We start from the raw sequence: 14,005 nt of genomic DNA, 5'->3' as shown, positions 1-14,005 counted from the left end.
TTGCAAAGATAATGCTGCCCGCTTCTTGTTTACAGTGTCACCTGAAAGAGGGAAAAGGTGTTCGCCTGGCACTGTTGTAGCCAGTGTTGCAAGATATTTATGTGCCAGATGTGCTAAAGATTCATATGTCCCTTCATGCTTCAACCACCATTCCAAAGGACATGTGTGCATGCTGATGATGGGTTCTGCTAGATAATGATCCAAAACCGTGCAGACCAACACGTTAATTTTCATCATCTGAGTCAGATGTCACCAGCAGAAGATTAATTTTCTTTTTTGATGTTTCGGGTTCTGTAATTTCTGCATCGGAGTGTTGCTCTTTTAAGACTTCTGAAAGCATGCTCCACACCCCGTCCCTCTGATTTTGGAAGGCACTTCAGATTCTTAAATCTTGGGTTGAGTGCTGTAGCTATCTTTAGAAATCTGACCTTGGTACCTTCTTTGCATTTTGTCAAATCTGCAGTGAAAGTGTTCTTAAAACGAACAACATGCTGGGTCATCATCTGAGACTGCTATAACATGAAATATATGGCAGAATGCGGGTAAAATACAGAGCAGCAGACATACAATTCTTTCCCCAAGGGGTTCTGTCACAAATTTAATTAACGCATGGAAGCATGTCCTCTGGAATGGTGGCCAAAGCATGAAGGGGCATACAAATGTTTAGCATATCTGGCATGTAAATACCTTGCAATGCCGGCTACAAAAGTCCCATGCGAACGTCTGTTCTCGCTTTCCTGTGACATTGTAAATAAGATGTGGGCAGCATTATCTCCTGCAAATGTAAACAGACTTGTTTTTGTCTGAGCGATTGGCTGAACAAGAATTAGGACTGAGGGGACTTGGAGGCTCTAAAGTTTTACATTGTTTTGTTTTTGAGTGCAGTTATGTAACAAAAAAAAATCTACATTTGTAAGTTGTGCTTTCATGATAAAGAGATTGCATCATGGTACTTGTATGAGGTGAATTGAAAAATACTATTTCTTTTGTTTATCATTTTTACAGAGCAACTATTTGTAATAAAAATAATATAAAGTGAGCACTGTACACTTCGTACTCTGTGTTGTAATTTAAATCAATATATTTGAAAATATAGAAAAAATCCAAAATATTTAATAAATTTAAGTTGGTATTCTATTGTTTAACAGTGTGATTAAACCTGTGATTAATCACGATTAATTTTTTTGAGTTAACTGCTATTAATCGACAGCCCTAATTGAGAGTAATTTCTATAGTACTTTATTGAGTTAATACCTATTAAAATCCTCTAAGACTCTTGCATAAAGGTGTCTCTCGGGATTCCGAAGGCAGCAATGTCTTAACAATACAGAACAAACTCTTCCTAGAGTTAGTAGGAGTTGAACGTTAGACTGTCATCGGAAGGGTAATGTTGACCACGTAGATTTGCAATGAAGTCTTGGATTTGACCTTGACTTCAATGTTATAATAATTTGTGTATTTTATACAGGTACTCTCTGTGACATTCTATATCTTGTGGGAGCGCCCTGTAGTCCCCATATTCCTCATTTACATATAATTGTGATCTTGCATATAAAGCATGCCATGTTGAGGTATCATGGGAAAGGTTATGGTCTGCTGAAAGTCATTGTTCCATCTAAATATGTGTATCATATAAAATGATAAGAATTGTGTTGTATGGTTCTCACTAAAATATGCTGTGTGTTTGGGAAGCGCCCAGATACTAGCTCTCCAGACACAATGACAAGGGAGGTAACCAACACCCGGGTGGGTGCTGAATAGATATCACCAGTCATTGTCCAGCAGAGGAGTTACAATTCAACGACTCACTCACAGGAGACACACTGGGGTATTGCTTCACTTTGTGACTCAGCCATGCCCACCAGACGTGTCTGGACTTGTTCTCCAAGCACATGAACTAAGGGTATAAAACAGAACATGGGCCACATGCTTGGCCTTTTCTCCTCCCCCCCACTTATGCTGCAAACAACAAGAACGCTCAGAAGACTGAAGACTCCAACAGAGGAGACTGGCCCCGGTTTCAAGGGTGAAACCTGTGTACTATGCACTGCAATATTCAGTGGGGTGAGAAACTGCTTAAGCTCTTCCAGCACTCTAAAAAAACCACCTCCACGAGGGGCATAGTGCACCAGTGCTGGTAGCTATCTACACTGGCGCTTTACAGCACTGAAACTTGCTGCGCTCAGGGGGCTATCTTTTCACACCCCTGAGCGAGAAAGTTGCAGCACTGTAAAGTGCCAGTGTAGACAAGCCCTATATGTTGCCCAGTCTAATAGAGTTGAGAATTTAGACTGTGTGCTTATATTTTATTTTATTTTGGTAACCACTCTCTTTTTGCCTAATACTTATAATCACTTAATCTGTCTTTTGTAATCAGTAAACTTGTTTTACTGTTTATCTTTGCCAGTGAGTTTGCCTGAAGTGTTTGGTAAATCTGCTCAGGTTTACAAAGGCTGGTGTATATCCACTTTCTGTTGATGAAGTGGTGAACCAATTAATAACTGCTCGTCTTGAGCAGTGCAAGACTGTATATTCCTGAGGTACAAGGCTTAGAGCTGCGGGGATTTGGCTGGTGCCTTTCTCTGTGTGATTCATGAGTGGCTCTGGGAGCATTCATGCACCATAGCTGGGTGTGGGGCTCCACATGCGGTTGTGCTAACAGCGCCTGGAGGGGTTTGCTGCTTGGCACTAGCAAAGCATTGTGAGAGACAGCCCAGGCTGGAGAGATAAGGGGGCACAGCAGTCCCACAGTTCCAGGCTGCACCCTGGGGATCCCGTCACACCCTTACTGTCTTGACTTACGAAAAAACATGATGTTGTTCAACATTAATGGTTCAAAACACCATTTCCATCAGTACCAAAGCACTGAAATAAATCCATTTTATGGAAGAGGACCCATCAGGCCTTGCCCTTTTTGACTGATAATCCCATATGGGACTGGTTCCAGCCACGTTCTTTCATTAGGTTGTTTCACATCTCAGGGACAGTCTTGTGTTTAACTATTTGTAAAATGGGGGTAATACTGCTTAGCTACCTTTTAGAAGGTGCTTTGAGTTGTATGACAAGTGCTAGTATTAGTATGCATCTTGTTGGTGTCTCCTTGGATATTTTTTTTCTTTAGCATATCAGGGTTCATGACCAATGTCCAGGGTTTGGGTAAGCAGTGACAGTCTGACTGAGAGATGTGAGACTGTACTTCCAGATGCCCCACTTCAATTCTGTATAAAGACAGAGTAGCTTAACGAAGAGGATGTGGGGTGGAGGAGGAGACTTCCTTTTTCTCCTGGGTTGTGTGAACCTTGGGAAGCTAATGGACTAATAATTTCCATCACATCCACTTAATGTCCATTCTTAGCATTGGTTCTAACCGATGTTTTCCCCTCAGATTGTGCACTCTCTCTTTTCGGCCTGTTTTTTCAAATGTGTGCATGCACCTAAATAATCTGTACTCTTCTAAACAAGTTTATATGTGTGTTTTTAGGTAATAATAGCTACTGGAGTTTCAGCTGGAATGAATCTGTCCAACACGTATGAAGTGGATATTGTTGGGGAGATCCCTAAAGGGTAAGGACAGTGAATGAAGCATATCCTTATTCAGGCTATACTCTTTTTCAATATTGTTATAGTAACTCTTTATCATTTCATCTTCTAGATTACTTGCTCCAAAAGTACCTGATATAAATCTCATCCCAGCAGTGTTTGTAGACGCATTAGCAATAGCAATTGTTGGCTTTTCCATGGCTGTATCAATGGCCAAAATCTTTGCACTTAAACATGGCTACACTATTGATGGAAATCAGGTAACCTAGCTTTTTTTATATGTTGGCCTATGAAAATGTAAACCCCAAGAACCTGATCTAAAGCCAGGGTTAGTCAGTGGTAGCTGTTTCACTTAATTCAGTGGACGTTGGATCGAGCCCTTAATGATCTATGACCCAGTTATCTGAAAAATCACCTCATGTTCTGTTCTATTCTGCGTAGGTTCTTATGTTGTGCTTGTCACTGTAGTGTCTGAAGCACTTTTTAGTAGTGCATTACCAATGTGGCTAACATCTGTCTTATGTTTGTTCTGTAATCCCTCCTGAGCCATCTGTCTCATTGACAGGGATAAGATCATCCCCCTCACTTTAGCCTCTGTACGCCTGGTAATTGGGTCAAAGTGGCATAAAGGGACCCTAAAAGCCCCAGTCCCTAGTACAGGCCCTGTAGAAGACAGCTGTGTAAGGTCATCCTCAGAGGCTTCCCTCACATGCTGTGGGGATGAGAGGGATGTGTCGGGGACAGGGCCACAGCACTGAAGAATTTCTGGGCAGTGCTGGGCCCCATGGGGTAGCCCAGGGAGGTTGCTGTAACTTAGGCCTCCAGGGCTATCTAAATTACACTGGGGCATCTCCAGCCACAGAATATCCCAGGATTGGGAGAGCACAAGGTGGCTTTAAGGGGCTTTAGGCCTTGTCTACACTACAAAGTTTTGTTGACAAAAGTTATATCGACACTCAAAAAGTGCTATAATAAAAATTGGTATTGCATGTTCACACTCCCTCCCTCTGGCAGCAGAGCGTGTCCACACTTGGGGTCCTAGCATCAGCAGTCTGAGCAGTGCACTGTGGATACCTATCCCACAGTCTAGCTCGACATCTGCTGCTGCTAGGTCTTGTGGGAAGGCGGAGTGGATCACGGCATATCTTGGGACCAGGCCCAGTGTCCCGTGATGCATTGCTTTCTGTCCCAGCATTTTTCAGTGGCCCTTTGCTGTGCACCCCGGTATCTTTGTGAGAAGGGATGGATCCCTCACTGCTCTCCTGTGCTCTGTCATGAACACATCGTAGATGGCAGTGCAGTTAATCACCAAGTTCCTAACTGCAGAAGACTCCCTGACTTGCCTGACATGCTCTGTGGTCTGGATAGGAGCAACTTTAGATTGCTTATTGCATTCACAGAACAGTTGCAGAGGGTAGACCGTTGCTTTTGGGCTTGGAAAACAAGCACTGAATGGTGGGATCGTATTGTCATGCAGGTGTAGGATGACCAGCAGTGGCTACAGAATTTTTGGATGCGGAAAGCCACCTTCTTGGAACTGTGTGGGGAGCTCGTCCCAGCACTGTGGCACAAGGACACCAGAATGAGCGCTGCCATATCGGTAGAGAAGCATGTGGCAATTGCTGTGTGGAAGATGGCGACTCCAGACTGCTACTGGTTGGTCGTGAATCAATTTGGAATCAGGAAGTCGACCATTGGGGCTACACTAATGCAAGTGTGCAGGACAGTTAATCGCATCATGCTACAAAGGACCATCACTCTGGGAAATGTGCATGAAATAGTGGATGGCTTTGTAGAAATGTGAAGGGGTGATAGATGGCACACACATTCCAATTTGGCACCAGACCATCTTGGAACAGAGTACATCAATAGGAAGGGGTGCTTCTCCATGGTGTTTCAGGCGCTTGTGGATCACCAGGGGCGTTTCATTGACATCAACATGGGCTGGTCTGGGAAGGTGCATGACATACGCATCTTCAGAAACACCAGCCTGTATCGGAAGCTACAAGCAGGGACTTTCTTTCCGGACCAGTGGAGGATGTTGATATCCCCATAGTGATCCTGGGAGACCCGACATACCTCTTATAGCTGTGGCTCATGAAACCTTACACAGGAAACCTGGATAGCAGTAAGGAGCAGTTCAACAACAGGCTGAGTAGGTGCCGGTTGATAGTGGAATGTGCCTTTTGGCAGATTAAAGGGCTGCTGGTGATGCCTTTATGGCACGTTAGACCTCAATGAGGGCAATATACCCATGGTCATAGCCTCATGTTGTATGTAATGTTTGTGAAGCTAAGGGTGAAAGGTTTGCTCAGTGGTGGAGTGCTGCATCAGACTGCTTGGCTGTTGATTTTGAGCAGCCAGAGACCAGGGCTATCAGAGGAGCCCAGAGTGGGGCCACTTCGAATCAGGGAGGCTTTGAGGCAACACTTTGAAAATGAGAACCAGTAATGTATATCTCGGTGATTGGTGCTGCTATGTTACATTACATGTAGTTTTCCTAGGAAGCAGTGGTGACATTTGGGGCCTTACATTCCAGTAAGCAAATGATTAAACTGCCTGTGTATGTATTGGTAGTGCCTGCTATCTCAATTTGTAGGAAATAAATTAAAGATGACACAGGAAAGTTTCCTACAATGGGGGAAGGAACAAAGCTGCTCTGCCAAGGAACCTTCGGCAGAGGATTACCGAGTACCTGCAGGAAACTTTCCTGGAGATCTCTCTGGAGGATTCCCGTGAGATCTTGGCATGTGTCAGCACCCTGTTCCGCTGTACTGATTAGCTACACAGGGAAATGTCCAGCACACAGAAACACAGACAGCTTCCCACATTTCTATATCCTGAACCCACCCCCGCACTACACAAACCACAGCCACTTTTCCTCTCCTGCTTCTTGCTCCCTATGCTGCTCGCCTCTGTGCCGCTTTGGTCCCTGCACAAGTGATCGCCGAATGGCGTGGGAAAGTTTCCTACAGTGGGGGAAGGAACAAAGCTGCTCTGCCAAGGAACCTTCGGCAGAGGACGAGCGAGTACCTCCAGGGAACTTTCCTGGAGGTCTCTGCAGGATTCCCATGAGATCTCGGTGTGCATCAACACTCTGTTCCGCTGTACCGATTAGCTACACAGGGAAATGTCCCAGCACACAGAAACACAGACAGCCTCCCACATTTCTATGCCCCACCTCCGCACTACAAAAGCCACAGCCACGTACCAGGAGTCTCATCTCCTGCTTCTTGCTAGCCGGAGAGCAACTGCTGAGACTGGCTAGACACCTCCTGGAGTGGAGAACAGTTCCACCGGTCGACCCCGCTGGGAGCTCCACATCATCGTCTAACTCCATCTCTTCTTCAATAACTTTGTCCTCCGGGTTTAGTTCTCTTTCCGCTGCCTCCAGGCCCGCCAAAGTATCCACGGGGCTCTTGGCGATGGAGGTGGGGTCGCCACCGAGGATAGCGTCTAGCTTTTTATAGAACCAGCAGGTCTTAGGTGCAGCACCGGAGAGACCGTTTGCCTCCCTCACCTTGTGATACGCCTGCCTCAGCTCCTTTATCTTTGCTCTGCACTGCAGCGTCCCGACTATAGTCCTTTTCACACAAGCCTTGAGAAATCTGTCTGTAGGTATCAAAATTCCTATGGCTCAAGCGCAGCTGGGACTGCACAGCCTCCTCTCCCCATATACTGAGCAGCTCTGCAGTGGTCCAAGCGGGAGAGCGTTTGCTGCTATAATCTGCCGTAGTCACATGGGAAGATTCGATGAGACATCTCCACGTCGAGCCAGCAGGAAATGGAATTTCAGAAATTCCTGGGCCTGCGAAGGGAGAGGGGCAGATGGTTGTTTACCTGGCTGTGGAGCAGGGGTCGTTTTGTTTTGTCACCAAAACTGGGCATTTTTGCTTTCAAAAGTCGCATTGCAGTGTGTACGCATCCACTGTTTTGTCGACACAACTTTGTAGTGTAGACAGACAAGGCTTTAGTGTCACTTCCACTGGGCTGCAAGTTCAGTGCTGAGCCCCTTAAAGACGCAGCACCGAATCTCACCCGGGTTCTCCTCTGCCTGCTCTCTTTGCTGTCAGTTCCTTATGGTAAAATCTTCGGAACTGGCAGGAGAGCACTGTTAGTAGAGGCGTCCTGCCTCTGGAACAGACTCCCTCTGACAGTCCCCCAGAGTCCCAGGTGAGATTCTGGCCCCATTTGAGTTGGTGGGAGTTTTGCCATTGACTTCAGTGGGGCCAGGATTCCACCCCTAGCTTGCAAGCTCCAGAGCACAATACCAGGCTTCTGTATTTGATCAAATCTTTGCTGCTTGCCCATCACCATGGTGGGCCCTATCCTGCACCCATTGAAGTCAATGCAAGTTTCACTACCGACTTTGGGAGCAGCATTGAGCCCATCAGTTTGTGGTTTTGTTTGTTTTCTTTCCAAATTCTGGGCTGGAGTTACTGGGCATGGTTCCCTGGACTTCTGTGGAGCTACACCCATTTACACCAGCTGAAGATCTAGCCCCATATATCTTATTCACGTTTTGTATGTCATGTGAACAGCTCCCTGGTGAAGCAGTGTGCATTATATATACATTTACTTTTATTTTTCAATATATATAATTTTTTTGAAACATATGACACACACACACACACACACACACACACACACACACACACACACACACACACACACACACACACACACCGATTGCTTCACCCACCACAGAAATGCAGCCATCTCTGGGATAACACATGACTGTTTTTTAATTACACACAACAGGGCAAAGTAACTAGTGTCGAGGAAGAAGATGTTGCATATCATTTGAATACTAGAATCATAAAGTTAACCCCAAGTTAAGCCTGAAAATGGACAATTTTATGTAATTCTGTATGTTTTACATTTCAGAATTCAACCCATGAATCATTGCTGTGAAAAGATGGGGAAACAGTCCCTCCACACCACCAAATACTATGTTTAATGTATGATTTGATATGAAGCAACTAGTGTGTGTGCTTCTAGCACAGGAGATCATGCCCTGTTAGGAAATTATGTAAATTAGAAGCAGCTGTTAAAGTAATATGCATAAGTCGCCTCCATTTGTATTTGTAGAATTGTTCTGCTGATTCCTTTGATTTGTTTTCTCATCTGAAACAGGAACTTATTGCCTTGGGAATATGTAATTCTGCAGGATCCTTCTTCCAAACCTTCTCGATCACATGCTCAATGTCTCGGAGTCTTGTTCAGGAGAGCACTGGAGGGAAAACTCAGGTGTGTCTATCCAATTGTTTAGGCCAAGCAACATTTACTTTTTGGGACTCCAGATTTTGGAGCCTGTTGCTTGATAAGATTTCCAGATCTTCTGGCCTCTAGTTGGTCCAGAGACAGTGAACAGCATTTCTCATGGTATTGTAGTCTAGCCGAGGCCAAAGTGGAAGCACAGAGGATGTATCAATATGAAACTAATGGAGCAGGAATGAGGGATCAGAAAATCACTGAACCTCCAGTATTTCAGAAAGTGCAATGCAGGTCAACCAGTAATGTTTGCACTCTGTCTTGTTGTCTGGGGCAGCTTTTATTCTTCAGAAATGTCATTTCTTGTATCTTTTTGTTCAGATTGCAGGTACGCTGTCCTCGATCATGGTTCTGTTAGTCATTGTGGCTATTGGTTACCTCTTTGAACCACTACCACAGGTATGGGAACTTTGCCTTTGGATACTGTGTGTATGAGCAGAAGTCAACTAGCTTTGCTTAACTGTCACAAAACCTGTATCTAAATGAATTAACAGCTTAGGGCCCAATCATGAAAAGTGCTGAGTGCCCTTAACACCCACTGAGGTCAATGGGACTGAGGAGGGCACTCGACGCCTTCCAGGATTGGGCCCTTGGTTGGTGGGCTTTTGGGTTTTTTTAAGTTAAATTAGAAAGCAGAGTATAGTGAAGGAGTCACAGCAATCATCTTGTGTTTAATACTAGCCACGTTAGACATTTTGTTCCTCCTGAGGATTGAAAATAAGATTGCTCTAAATACGTACACTGTGTATGGAACTGAGAATTCTTGAATGGGATGTTAAGGGAGAAGGAGGCTATTGAAATAGATCAGCGGGGAGGGAAGTGATAATTAGCACACACATTTTTACTGTATTTGCTTATTTTATTCTCTTAGATAAATATATCTATGTTTCGGGTGGAATGTATGCAATCCCTAAAGCTTTAATAGGCACAGTATCTTAATGTGTAGCCTGAAAAGTTGGTTGTTTAAAGGGAATGTGCATTTAACAGGCTTGCAGGTTGGTTCCCATCAATGGTATAACGTGCATAAACATGGCCATTTTAATGATGCCTTGGAAAGCTATTTCTGAGTGACATAGTTTTCAAGGGTAAAATAAAAATGTCATAAAATTTGTTCCTAGACTGTGCTAGCTGCGATCGTAATGGTGAATCTGAAAGGAATGTTTAAACAGTTTGGAGATATAACACATTTCTGGAGAACCAGTAAGATTGAACTGGTAAGTGAAAATGCATATCAGTGTAAATTAATTCCTTTTTTCCCTACTTTTTTAAGCAACAGTTCAACATTCCCCAAGAATCTACAAAAAAGTGGAAACTTTCCAGGCAATTATAAGTGTATTGTTGTAGCAGATGAAGTTACAGTACAAGGGTCCGGCTATGCTAGGAAGATGACCTGTTGCTGACAACAGTTGTGAACAGCGGATTGCTGCTCAGCTAGCGTTGAAAGTACTTGGCTGCAGGTGGAAGCAGTACTGTGACAGAAACATGCTAGAGATCTGGCTGAACATGCAAACGCCTTTGGATTCTGCAGGTGTCCCTAAGTAACATGGAAAAACAAATCCCCTTGCTCTCTTCTCCTTTACTGCCAAGGAATGGTTAGCTGACAGCGGGCCCAGGTCAAGAGTGACACGCAGGAGGCATCACTTACTCTTTGTGATTCCATGGTAACAGGTTAAGTTGTTACCTGGTTCACTGTTGGGACTTGCAGCAATGGCTGCTGGGATAGTGCCCCACTTGTCTATAGAGGGAGCTGAAAATGTGTGCAAGACCTTTCGAACCATAGAAATGCCCATAGACACTGGTTACCTGCTGGGGCTGCCAGACTGGGTAGCAACCACTATTGTATATACATAGTAACCCTGGGGTTGAGACTCCTGAAGTCACCTGGACAAGGCCTTCACCCATGGAACCACCATCTGACCTTCACTGCCACATGAGACCTGAGAAACCGCTGAGCCCTGGTCTTGCTGGCTCAAACATGCCACTGGGTCACTGTATGTAGAGGCACAGGCCCTACCATCCTCCAGACAGCAGGAGCTCCCTTTTTCAATAACAAGCTGCAAGCCCACTGTGCCTTGTTTAATCTCCCCAGTCCCTCTGCACTTTCCTGATTCCCTCCCACTCAGCACCATAATTCATCACCTCTTGAGGGCTTCACTGAGATTCCTGTACTGAGTTCTTGTGCCCATTCTGCTATGTGTGTGTTTAGGGTTGCCAACCCTCCAGGATTGTCCTGGAGGATTGTCCTGGAATTAAAGATTAATCTTTAATTAAAGATAATGTCATGTGATGAAACCTCCAGGAATTCGTCCAACCAAAGTTGGTAACGCTAGGTGTGTTGGATAATACTAAACATCAGCACTACTGGTATTTTGCTGCATAATCAATGTATGGTGAGTCTTCTGCTCAATACGGTAATGATATACGATCGGGCTACTTGTAATCCCCCTTGCACTGTTTGTCTTTACAGGGCCAGCTTCATAGGAGGTTGAATCTCTGGCACATAGTAAAACATGTTCTACAGCGAAAATGAGTTAGTGCTCTTTTTACAACTCACATGTCAAATTATAAAACACTCCAACATGTCTGCCTCAGAGGGTATTGCCTTGCATTACATCAAGGCGAAAGGTTACAATGTGACCTCCCCTTAAACTGTGGTGGTGTGTATATATGTGAGTCTGAGCCATGTTAACCAAAAAAAAAAACTGGATGCATTTTAATATTTAGCTTTTGTTTGATATTTAGGCCATCTGGATTGTTGCTTTTGTGGCCTCTGTTTTCCTGGGACTAGACTACGGCTTGCTTACTGCTGTGGCGTTTGCAATGATAACCGTTATTTACAGAACACAAAGGTCAGACTGTTTTCCCTCTTTCTCAGAATCAGGACTTTGTGGTGGATTTTTGTTTCCTTTTCTAAAGGGAATGAAATAAACAGAAGTCCCATTTTGTGAGCACAGTAGAATCTGCTTAATTGGGTCATCTAGAGGGTGTCCCAGTTCAGGGCCCAGTTCTGTTGCTTCGACCACAGAAGGTACAGAAAAGACAGCAGTTAAAGTCTACAAATACTGTTCTAAATGAAGCCCCAGGAATATGCAGATTCTGTTTAATTTCTAATCTGTATTTGATCATTTTTTATTAAAGCCCTAGAGCTCAGAATTTCAGACTTATTTAATGCCTGGCTTTTGTCAAGTGCATTACTGTTAAATGGAATTTATGCTAAGACTGGTCCGATTAAGCAGAAGTCACTGTCGTGTTAGCATTTGATGGGAGATGTCCCAGTGGGGGCAATGTTGGGTCAATTCTGGTCCAATGTTAGGTCAATTCTGGACCCACATAATATATAGTTAATTCCCTGGGAGCTGAGTGTTCAGCATCTTACAGAATCAGGTCCTTCCCTCTGAGAAGCAGGATGTTTCTTTGAAACTGTGGCCCAAGTTCTCTGCTGTTGTGAGCTGGCATAGCTCCATTGTAGTCAATGAAGCTGTGCCAACTTACACCAGAAGAGAATTTGGCCCTGTAGCTTTTGCTGGCCAGTTGCAGCAGTTGACCCACCCAGCTGGTGTCCATCAGTTGGTGGTCATCCAGACAGGCTGGATATTTTCCAAAGGCCCTTTTTATTAAAAAAGACTTAGTTTGATTCATGGTTTAATCACCACATGGCATCTTTATTATGTTCTTGCTGTAAACTTCCTCGAAGCATGTTTTGATTAGTCTGTACCGACACTGCACTAAAGTACAGTAGCCATATCTGGTGTAGGTTCAAAGCTGTTTTTTAATATGTGTTCTTCTCTAATCTGTGAACCGTAATATTGAGACCTTATGCATCCATTTCTCTCCAGTCCACAGTACAGAATCCTGGGTCAAATTCCCAACACAGACATTTACTGTGACGTGGAAGAGTATGAAGAGGTAGGAATGCGTTTTCCTGTATTAAATTATTATTATTAAATTGCTGTTATAGAGCATAGTCAGATTCCTGGAATGGCTGAACATTCTTAACTCTGTAATTTTATGCATAGTGGTGAGAGCCTCCTGCTGTGAAACTAGCCGCTCTTACATTCTTCTATGCTGAGGTTACACTGTGGGGAAACAAAACTTACTTTGCTTTAATAATATGCACCATTTTGTTTCAGATTTTAGCGCTTTTATAATAAATGTGCATGTTCCCATGTGGATGGTGTGGTTTGTATTGCAGGGTATTGCGTGACAAGTTCTGGTGCAAAGACCACGTATATAATAGAGGTCTTTGTACAGCATTTGATCTACTAATTGATTGCTTAGTTTAAGATGCTAGGGTTTATACAAGTACCATTACTAATACCAGAGCTGTATGTGAACCCATTCAGGGTGAGCTCCACTAATCACTTTAGCTATATTAATGAAAACCTACAGAACCAAAGACCTAATTTAGTCTATTTTTAGTAGAACTGGGCAAGTGGGTCACAATGGAGAACTTCATTCTATGAACTCCAACTCTCAGTTTTCCAGTTATCCATGACCAGCCTTATTTTCACAAATGTATTTATTATTTGATGAATGATTTCTGTGAGCATCACGCCACTCTCTGGCTTACTCTCAAGGCTGTTTTGTATCTGCTGTTTATGCTGTATGAAGTCACTGAAGTTGCCTGGTATTGCTTCTGCTCTTGGAGAATGTCTCAGGAGCTTTCAAGGTGGTTGCACAAACACTCCTGGAGCTAGTACTTGTGCAGTATTTATGTATTTGCACAAGTTCTCGCATCACTTTTTTGTTTCCTTTTCATAAACATTTTTTGGAACATCATTTTGTTGGCAATAGGGATATAAAATCACTGTTTTGTAGTCAAACATTGGCCAGGTATTTTTGCAATCTTTGCCCAGCTCTCATCAGGTGCCTGTGTAAACAGTTGTAAATCTGCTTTCAAGGAGATTTTATTAACAATATCAAAGCAGTAACCAAATGGGGGGAGGGGAGGTTTTCCTTAGGAACATTTAAAAACGAAGTGCTTAAAACCATACGAATCGTAGATCAGGTTACTGTGTTTTCCATTTTTTGTCACTGAGGACACCATAAAGCAGGTCAAGAAAGGAAGAAATAAAAAAATATTGGAAAATCAGTAGGGAGGAAGGAGAAGAGAAGCATTTCTAGAATTGCATGATTTCCTGATATTAAATAGTACCTAGTGTTCATAGCAACGTCACATTTAATTCCATTT

At 43.6% G+C, this 14,005-nt stretch overlaps 1 protein-coding gene across 6 annotated transcripts in view; it reads left to right on the top strand.

The window, feature by feature from the left end:
• Positions 1 to 14,005, top strand: part of SLC26A5 (solute carrier family 26 member 5) — a 37,055-nt gene that overhangs the window by 18,570 nt on the left and 4,480 nt on the right. For 5 of the 6 annotated variants that reach the window (XM_005305798.5, XM_065557989.1, XM_065557838.1 and 2 more), the window contains exons 8-14: positions 3,482 to 3,564; positions 3,653 to 3,800; positions 8,677 to 8,790; positions 9,136 to 9,213; positions 9,933 to 10,028; positions 11,557 to 11,663; positions 12,651 to 12,720. In XM_005305798.5, the coding sequence (XP_005305855.2) occupies positions 3,482 to 3,564; positions 3,653 to 3,800; positions 8,677 to 8,790; positions 9,136 to 9,213; positions 9,933 to 10,028; positions 11,557 to 11,663; positions 12,651 to 12,720 (696 nt within the window). Of the gene's footprint in view, positions 1 to 3,481; positions 3,565 to 3,652; positions 3,801 to 5,017; positions 5,132 to 8,676; positions 8,791 to 9,135; positions 9,214 to 9,932; positions 10,029 to 11,556; positions 11,664 to 12,650; positions 12,721 to 14,005 lie in introns of those variants that run through there. The other variant, XM_065558031.1, reaches the window with a different exon arrangement.

Source organism: Chrysemys picta, chromosome 1 (genome assembly GCF_011386835.1).
Source record: "Chrysemys picta bellii isolate R12L10 chromosome 1, ASM1138683v2, whole genome shotgun sequence".
NCBI lineage: Eukaryota > Metazoa > Chordata > Testudines > Emydidae > Chrysemys > Chrysemys picta.
The sequence above is the reverse complement of the archived record's forward strand: the minus strand, read 5'-3'. Positions and strand labels throughout refer to the sequence as shown.